The sequence below is a fragment of the Nicotiana tabacum genome, chromosome 3, assembly GCF_000715075.1.
Source record: "Nicotiana tabacum cultivar K326 chromosome 3, ASM71507v2, whole genome shotgun sequence".
NCBI lineage: Eukaryota > Viridiplantae > Streptophyta > Magnoliopsida > Solanales > Solanaceae > Nicotiana > Nicotiana tabacum.
The window spans coordinates 79680236-79690667 of NC_134082.1; the positions used below are offsets into that span (position 1 = coordinate 79680236).

General features: G+C 37.3%; 1 protein-coding gene across 1 annotated transcript; it reads right to left on the minus strand.

Moving 5' to 3' along the window:
• Nucleotides 1-1052: 1052 nt before the first annotated feature.
• Nucleotides 1053-9355, minus strand: LOC107777697 (upstream activation factor subunit UAF30). The gene is made up of 6 exons (XM_075249572.1): nt 8973-9355; nt 5072-5210; nt 4801-4975; nt 3870-3965; nt 3404-3570; nt 1053-1316 (listed from the first exon to the last, which is right to left on the minus strand). The coding sequence occupies exons 1-6, from the start codon at nt 9269-9271 to the stop codon at nt 1191-1193; spliced, it is 1002 nt and encodes a 333-aa protein (XP_075105673.1). The 5' UTR covers nt 9272-9355; the 3' UTR covers nt 1053-1190.
• Between the last annotated feature and the right edge of the window lie 1077 nt (nt 9356-10432).

The window sequence follows — 10432 nt, forward strand, 5'->3', positions numbered from 1 at the left end:
GAAGAAACATATATTTACATCATGTGGCCACACCGGTGACCTTGTAGTTTGCAGTTGATCATTTCTTCAACTTTAGACTCATGGTCTGAATGCCAGTTTTGAATATGAAACTGTATATATCAACCTGAATATGTCTATTGGTAATCTTAAAGAAAACGGCGTCAATCTGGAACACCACCAACAACAACAACAACCACCTAGTATAATCTCATTTAGTGGGATCTGGGGAGGGTAGTGTGTACGCAGACCTTACCTCTACCCTAGGGTAGAGACTGTTTCCAAATAGACCCCCGGCATCTTTCCCTCCAAGAACTTTCCCACCCTACTCTTGGGGAGACTCGAACTCACAACCCCTTGGTTGGAACACCAGTTGACCTAATTATGTGAGAAATAAAAACATGACAGGCTCATGAATTTGAAATTAAATTGCGTCTTTAGACATCAATACAATGAAGCTACAAGAGCAAGTTGAATCAATCTTTAGGTTTCCATTTACATACACGACTGAATACTCTCATTAGCCTCTTGCAGTGCTAAACCATCTCGAACCAGGATCCAGACAACAAAAATATCTACGCCTCAATCTCAAGCTAGTCGAAATCAACTATCTGAAATCCTCACTATCCACATCGTTCCATTTAGACATGTCTCAATCTAGTATTCAATTATTTAGGTTCACCAACACAGAAAGCTATCTTCATTTTCTATTAACATACATTCTAACAAAGATTAACTCCTAGTTAAGGATACCAACATGACTAAGTCTTAATCTCAACTAATTAGTATCGTCTATCAAAAAATGTATTAGAAATGACTTAAGAAAAATCCCAACCAAAAACTTTGTAAATTGTTGGACAATCATTCAAATCTTCTTCCCAAGATGTCCGTATATATCCTCAAAACAGAGGCACAAAAAACCACATGAGAAAGGACATGAGTATTCACATTTTTCATCAGAAGTACAGTTCCTCAGTTAATCAGTTTGAGCAAAACGAACTTTTAAGTAATAGGAGAAGACCCGTGAATCAACTTAAAATACTGTTTGCTTCCCCTATAGTCGTTCGCAGTAGTGTCCAAAAACATATACAACAGAGAAGACAACAAAGATGTTAGTATCTAGTATCTAGCGCTTCAAACTTAAAGCAAAATTCTGAAGCCCTTGAGCTTTTTGCAAAATGAAGCCCACCATATCACCGTTCCACCTTAATAAAATGTGCAGTAAGTAGTTTTGATACTCCAAATCCCGTGAAGGTATCAACATCAAATAGTTCTTTCAACTTCTCATCACATATTATTTTCCTCTTGTCAGACGGATCCTTCAAGATAAACAAAGAAAACTTTAGCGAATGCCGAACTTCCATAAAGTTTATGCTAAGCAATCAGACCACAATATAAATCATAGAATTGAATCTGGAAATGCAATTTCTGTCCCTCAACCAAACATGTTTGGAAGCTTTCTCAAGAAAACTCAAAAGGAAATGTTAAATGCTTAAGTTGTCAGGCGCTAATGAATTGTCAGTGTTCCTTCCTCATATATAAGAAATTTGCGTCCTGTTACATGCTCATCCAAAGTTCCTTCTAGATGCAGTGTTAAGTTCCCTAGTTGAGAAGAGATGCAATCCTCCACTTACTGAATCGACTCTCTTGCTTCTCATAATTATACTGACCCAAAGAAAATAAAATTGTATGATTAAGTCAGCTGGCAGGATAAAATACTTCCACTGTCTAAATGAAGGTGCTTTAACAAAGTTGGTGATAGAACCAAAAGAAAAGTAAGGCAAGCATAAAGAATGTACCTAGGCAATTATTTATATATTTTAGATCAATGCTGAAGCAACATTCTGAAATTAATTAATTGACTACATTTTAAAGCAAAAACAGACCACTGCTAATATGACAAGAAAAAGTAATGTGAGTGAGGACAAGCGAGCATGCATGACTTTGTAGTTTCTGACTTTGTAAACTCTATACATATCTTTCTTTTTATAATGGAAGTGCCCAAGCTAACTTGCACATACTAGGCTATTTTACGGGATACCTGCTATCTCCCACCAACACATATAAGTATATAACGGATAACTCTACTCACCAAACCTTAGTCAGATCATAAAAACTCACTACTTATCTTACATGCCAAAATGGCGATGCAATTAAATAACATAATTTTTGGATGGACTGATAGGAGGAGGAGGTAACACAAGTGGAAGTGAAAGAGGAGTAACGGAGAATTCCCTTGTTGGTCAGGAAGCACGACGGGGAATAAACCAAACTTGTGCAGAAATGAAGAAGCATATTCGCTACTCTTGCTACTCTTGGCATTGTTGAACCCAACATAGTAAATATGTTGGAGGCTGTTGTCCAGTGATCAATTAAACCTTGGAGAGCAGGCTTCAAATCACATCGGAAACACATAACACTAGGTGATTTCTTCTCATCTGCTTAAGCCTTGGTGGACAGAGTTACTAACTCTATCGGTAGGAGGCAGTAGGTACTCGGTGGAATAGTGGACGTGCGCACAAGCTAACCCCGACACCACCATTATTAAAAGAATAAAAATTATATGTTGGAGATCCTTAGGGAGCAAACTCTGAAAACAAACATGACCTGATTGAGTGATAATTCATGTCTTTGATGTCCTTCAAAAGATTTCAATTTTTTGGTTAAAGGCCAGCATGGGTTGCAGTCTCATTATATGCTCTTGGATAATCCTCCCCTTGTAAGTTAGCTCCCCTTCTTTTTTCATCTTTCCTTGTGCCGAGTGCCTATCGGAAACAGATAGGGGTAAGGTCAAGGTCTGCTTACACACTACCCATTACACTGGGTTTTTGTTGTTGTTGAAACCAGACCGATCCCTGATGTTGGGTTATCCGTGTTCCAGATCTTCAGTCCTGCACCTAGGGAGGAGAGTTGAAGGAATGGATTGTAGTTTCTTTATATGGTTTTGGACAATTCATTTTCCTAACAATTTGACAGAAAATTAAATTCTTGAGAATAGTTCTCTCTTCCAGAACTACTTGAAACTGACTTACTACTTTCTAAAATCAGATCTTTCGAGGTAATGACGCTAGACACCTATACGGGCTACATACGTTTACAACCTATCACTAGGTATTGCAAGAAAGCTATTTGGTGTAGCAAATGAAAGAATTCAAGAACTTTACCTGTCTAAATCAAGCAACATTTAAGTATATATCTGTTACCAGCAACACTGAATATGACTAAGGGCAGAAAAGGATGAGCACCTACCGCAAGACATATAGAGAATGACCTAGCTAAAGTTGAAATATTAAAGACACACTACATTGACCTTAAAGCTAGTTTTTAAAATTCAGGAATAAAAAGAAAAAGAAAATGTTAATTCAGTGGAGAGAAATTAGATGAGATACCACAAATTAATGTCTACCTGCAAGTTATTTTGCTTAATGTAATCCCAAATTCTTTTAACAACATTGCCTCGTGGCAGTTCACTCTCTCCTGTACCGAGGAACTTTATTAAGGCATCAGAAAGCTGGAGTGGAGCAAGAATTCCAGAGTTGTGCCGCTTTTCCTTTCTCTTTGGCTCATCTGAATCTATTATCAAATATACGAGGGATCAAATATATCGTTAACAAATTGTGCATTGTGTATGGACAACAATAGAACTATGTATGAATCATTTATCAGCAACAAAAAACAATGTAGGAACAGACAACAACCCTTTAATATTTCTAAATGTAAATCATGAATTGAAATAAAGTTGCACGGATAAATACTATCACAGCCATCTAAGAAACTAAAACAAGTTTTTTGGCATAAGGACAGTAAGCAGAAACAACTTTCACAGCTGGGAAAAGAAATTGTCTAAATAGTAGCTGAAGCTAAGTTATTACCTTCATCCTCCTCTTGCTTCTGCCGCTTTTTCTTTGCCGTAGAATTTTTTTCCCTCGCAGTAGAATTTACCGAACCAGAAGTTGTTATTGTGGAAACTGATTCATAGTCACATAGAGGTCACAAGTGGAAAATTAGAAATGCAAGACTTTACACATGCCAAGAATTAATCATTCAACAGGATTTTAGTTGTTAAACCCAAAGGCCAAAACTAACAAGCTGTAACATCAGCTAATATAACATGCATAAGATTAATGTTTACTCAAATAGTATTATTGATTTACATGCTGACCACAAGTTGGAATTAAGACAAAGCATCCTACATGAGGAAACATTCTATCATTCTTCATCCCAGCCAATATTACGTTCGTAAGATTACTGTTTCCTCATGTATTATTATTGACTACAAGCTAACCTTGGGCTGCAACACAGAAAAGGCTCATAATTGCATAGAATGACAAATGAAGAGAAAAAAAAGTTACTGAGAAATAAGGTGGCCACAATATGACATGAAAACTAGTACAGAATGTACTTTTCAGGAGCTTGTAGAAACCCACCTTACTTTCAATAGTTAAGAATCAGAATACAGTCTTCTAAAGTGTCTGATTTCTACATGATCAAAAAGCACGATACAGTATTACATGGCAGAACATTAAAAAGCCAACAGCATACAAACACAAATCTAGTCTAAAAGCCAACAGCATACAAGCAATTAATCTGAGAGCAGTTGCAGCAAAACTTTATAAGAACCGAAGATAAGTTAGTAACAGCATTATTTAGCAAGAAGCAACACAAAACCGATCTATGTACAAAATTCGCCAAATGGGAAGAATCAAGTGTCATAGAAAAATTTACCAGAAAGTATTCAGCAAACCAAGGGGAAAAAAGAAAAAACAAAGGAAAAAGAAAGAATGAAGAGAAGCATCTCCATACCACCATCAGAATCCAAGGGCCAAATATGCTTTGCCAGGGCCTTGTTCATTTGAAACATGTCTATTTTATCCACACCAAAAAGCTCTCGTAATGTGTCATCACAGTTTATATTCCGCCTATTTGACGGCTCTTGCAAATCATTTTCACGAATATAGTTCCACATCCTCTTCACCACCTTCATAGAGCATTTGTGAGGATTTAGTTCATGCACAATAATATCAAGGGCAATGGAGGCTTTAAAAGAAGACAGAAGCATGCAGATTTGTGATACCTCAGTCCTTGCAAGTTCTGCTTCCCCAGTAAATTTTTGAAGTTGGGGAGAAAGGCTACATATTTTGGTAAATCCACCAGCTTTCCTTCTAACATTTTCATTCTTCTTCCCAGACCTAATAGGATTTAGTGTACCATTAGTTCAACCAGTGTGGTCTAACATCTAAGGCTAAAATAAAGAGATCCCCATAAGAGGCAAATAAGCAATTAATTTTTTTCAAATACAATCATTCAGATACTCATATTTTCTCTCCCCACTCAACATGCCCAGATTCATAGCTGATGAAATATAATGGTAATAATTGTTTGCTGCAAACATTAAAAGTTCGGAAGTTCTGGGTCAACAGGTTTGATACATGAGATTTGTCAGATATCAGTAATGTTGTACTGAAGGACAAGGACATGATCCGCGCATAACCAAAAGAGCGATGAGCCAGCTTAGCATCACTGATCAGCAAATATCACCTCATCCTTTTGGTATTAGCATTTTTCTCTATTGATAAGAAACTTTCTTTCATTAGTTTAAATATCATCTAAACTTAATACCACCGTATAATGCAGATCCGGACATGAGAAAAGATGTCACACAACCACCAAAGTAAACTACTCACATGCACACACATGATCAATACCCCTGGCTATATAGGGGTGGCTTCTCCCAGAGAGAAGGAGAGAGCATTCCCTCAGCAAAACTAACTGAAGTTCCACCAAGATAAACTATCAAGTCATGAAAAGGAAATATAAAGTCATAGGTCATAAAAGGGAGGTTCCGACCATACAATCTACCTAAGCTTTCTGATTGTGACTATTTGGAAGGAAGAAGCAAGATTTTGGTCACTATTATATTCGGTGTCTACTTTAGATCTTCCTAACTGTTTCGTAAGATGTCAACTTTAGATTTTATTTAAGACTGCTATTCCTCTTCTTTTGCACTTTGCCTGAGGGGTCAATTGGGTGGATCATAGATGAAAGGAAATAGAATGGAAACAATGAGCTGAAAATTGCATTATGTTTCGTAATTCTTATGTATTCCTTTCCTCCCCATTCCTTCAAGCCAATCAACATCTCACAGATTTTCCATTCTTTTTCCTTTTATTTTTTGGTTTGCATCTACTTTCTCTCTTAATACGAGGAATTGATCTTCTTTTCTCCTAGCCTATTACAATCCAAGTAAATTTCTCTATTTCATTCATTTTACACATTCTTCAATTAACACATGCATGGATTGGCTATAGTTTGCATAACTTCTTCCTGGAGATTCTTATGCTGGTTTCTGGCAGTATATTTGTAGCAGTCATGAGAAAGAATGATAGCAAAAGCAGCTAATGCCTCTGCAAACAAGAGGAGGAACAAGCAATAATCTCTCAGGCTAATGCAATCCTGGTACTATATTTACTTTTAATTTTTTTTTTAAAGTAATATTAATATCCTGGCCCAACACCAATTAGTATTATTTAACATCGCTGGAAAAGCGCCCTTCACTTTGACAATTTCAATAGCAAATGGGGGTCATAGTTCAGCCTTCAATTAAGCAGTGAACACAATGAATGAGTTGAAAGTTAATGCCGATATATCAATAATAGCGGTGAAATGTTTAAACCTCCTCAAGCAAATAATAACACAATCGAACTACTGTAACATATTTGGTTAATAGAAAAGGAAGTGACAGAAACATAAGGATGACAAATTGAGCAAAGACTACAACCCTTGACAACAACAAGAACTATTTGTAATCAAAGGAGACAGCAGCAGATAATCACAAGATATCGACTTTCTAAACCCCTCCCCCCCAACTGGCCACCTCCCTACCAACCCTGGAATCTTTTCATCCTTTCAAGAACTCATTGCAATTTGTGGTCCATGAGCCTATTGACACCATCAGGCAGAAAATATACCAAAAGAACCATAGTAAAAATATGGGCACCGGAAAACTGATAATCATCCAAGAAGACAGACAAATACAAAAATCAATCAATAGATCAAGTACGCCTCAATCCCAGATCAATAGGGTCAAGTATATGAATTCTCTACATCCGTTCAGCTCTATGTGGGCCAACTTCACATTCATTCATGTATTATAACTATCTTTTCACATGCTGGCAACTTACCGCACTCTTTCTCTGTTATCCTTTTTTTTTAACAGCAATAGAGTAAAAATGCAATCTTTCTCCACTATCTATGCATGTAACCAGCTATACAAAACTCATATAGGCGGAGCTGACGTGAAGACAACCCAAACAAGCAAAAAAGGAAACCCGGGGTACTATCATCTTTTTTCTTTCAGAACTTAATATCTTTTATTAAAAAGAGCACTGTTGAATTGCTATTTCAAGAATACAGAAATATGTATCCAAATTTCAATGGAACAAAACACTAGGTTATTTCTTCTCATCTGTCTAAACATTAAAAAGGGCAGCCCGGTGCACTAAGCTCCACCTATGCGCGGGGTCCGGGGAATGGCCGGAGCACAAAGGTCTATTGTACGCAGCCTTACCCTGCATTTCTACAAGAGACTGTTTCCACGGACATAATTACCCGGCACTTGTGTTTTTAAGAGGTAGCAAGTACAAGGTGAATTAGTCGAGTTGCGTCTGGCTGGAAAAGATGGTCCGGAAGCTTCCTCTCTCCCAGCAAGCAAGACGAGATCACCACTTCTCTCCGTAATGGACTTCCTTTACTTCATAACCTTAGCCTTAGATGTCCTATCATAGATTCTCGAACCTCCGAGAGACAGAATCTCCATGCATGTGTTCTTTCTCTCCTCCCCTTGGCCGAACAGAAGATCGACATGAGAAGCCGATGTTCTTGGCATAGAATCCCATGCAGATTTCTTAACTATTTTGTCAGGCATTGGCATGAGCAAGAAAGCAGACAAGAGGAAATCAGAAGAAGAACACGGATTCGAATCGCCTATTTTTTCCCCTTCTTGCTTGCAAGAAAAAAAGTAACTGAACTAAACAGTAAACAGGAGGCATAGTAGCAGAAATAGAAAGACGAGAATGAATTGTGATATAGCGCCGAATAAGCCACTGCTCTATTCACGACTCGAAAATCGAAATCCATAAAGAACTTTTAGGGAGATAAAATAGGGGGCCCTACACCATACATCCTGCTGCCTTGGGACGTTTGCACGTTACATCATAGCAGCACGGGAAAGTGTCAAAGTCTAACCTGCTACTCCTTGATTTCACATAAAAAATGGAGTGCCTTCTGCTCCTTTTGTTCTTCTCTTTCTGTGTCTATTGATTTCCCGCCCACTCACATTTTCTTTATCGAATCTTTCTAGGAAGTCAAGCGCACCAAGTGCGTGTGATAACTAGAAATTCACAATTAGAAAGAGTCTATAGTTTCCCATAGAAAGCATGTGGCTCAACAGTTTCAAGATTTAGGCAGAGTTTTGGTTATGTCTATCTTATCCACCATATATAACAATGAACTTTGTCCAACACCATTAAACAGGATAGAGCAACGCTTAACTTGCAGTTCATGACACAATGGAGCATCTTAGACAAGATGAAATTGAGGATTTGTCATTGTCCCCTCCAGCTGTTGGCTCCATGCAGATTGCTGGAAGCAATGGCTTTGGCCATAACATAGAGTTCATGTCTCAAGCTTACCTCAGAAACAGAAGCTCTGAAATTGATATAGAGGTAGAGGATGATACATCAATTGCTGATAAAGATCAACCCCTCCCCATATTTCTCAAGGTACTTTTTTTTTCTCTAACCAATCTTTCATTTCTCAGAAATGTTTCAAAGAATCAAATTGTTGATATATGTTTCAGAGTTTTGGCTTCTGCCATTTAAATGGTCTTTGAATGCAGTTCGCGGATGTTGAGTACAAGGTGAAGATTAGCCAAGCTTCCTCCAACAATCCTGTCAAGGCAGTTGTATCAAAGGTAGCTTCCCAGTTTTTCTTCTTCTTCCTCCTCCGCCGCATCTTCTTCTTCGTCACTCACTTCCGCCGGCGGTCCGTCATCGACTTCGTCGTGCATTTCTCCTTCATTTTTCTGCTGTTCAAGTTGAAACTGGCTTTCAAGATAAAGATCAACTTGTTCTCGAATGAAGGCCTTTTTATCGGATAAATCGATACCGAAGTCCTCTTCGAGCTTTCGTCGGACGGCAGTGGTGGTGGTGGTGGTGAGGTCGGAGGTGCTTAGGAACTCACGCAGCCGGCCGACGAGTTCCGAGTCCGATACCATTTCCTCTGGTTTGGGTAAAGTTAGGTTTGAATGTTAGAAAGAGAGGAGAGAGGAAGATGGATGACTCGGTGATATGAAATGGCAATTTTGGGGCTGAGGTGGAGTAAAGCGGAAATTTGCCGTGGATTTGGTGGGGTAACGTCTAACACGTGGGTCTCGGGTACCAACAGCGAGGGCATTTCTGGAAGAATGTAAATTTTCTACACCTGAATAAAGATATATGCTCCATTTCTAGTAAAAAAAAATCGTCCAATATAAATTTGTCTGATTTTAGCAAGCTACACGTTCTCTTTTCCAAAGGATTTTACCAAGTACAAATGGATTAGGCTTATGAGATTAGTGGGTGTTGCCTGATGGTAAAAACTTATTTATACCTAATTAAATAGCAGCATAATATATGTTTATATTATTGAATTTTTTATTTAATTATAATTAATTTAGTTTTACTTTATTAAATTATTTTATGATGTATAGCTCGAGTATAAACATTAATGTGATTAAGCCTTTACCGTAATCTCATCTTGTTCAATTTGATTTACAAAAAATATACATAGAGAGAGAAAGTTGAACAAATTTGAAAATATGTATTTGTATTAAGCTCACAATTATTAACACAGAGTATAACAATAGAAATAACGAAATTTTTATTGATTTAAAATTTTATGTCAAGCTATATATTAGATATTATTATTTTCTACTAGCGTGAATAACTGAATATATATTTGTGGAGTTGTGGTAGTCATTTACGCTGCTATGGAGGTATTCTGAGTAAATTGACAAATTCATCCTCGCATTTCTTTAGTGTGGGGCCACTGGGCTCGATATATCACGTGTTCTAAAAGCGACCCAGCGTTGTCTTTTTATGTCAAGGGCAATATATAAAATCGATCCCCCGCCTAAATTAATTGTGTTTGCTAGACAAAAAGTATATAAAAATTTATATTTTAAATGAACAGTTCAATGTACAAAGTATTGTTTAACCGTAAAATAATTCAGCAGAATTTATATATGATTATAGACAAGTGAATCGATTTGATCCTAAAATTGATAAATAAATTAAATAAGAATGTAAGACTTAGCATTGAAATAGAGATAAGATAGCAGAAGATCTTGATTTCGGGAGCAGAGCTTCCGAAGGCAGGAATAATGATATTAATAAGC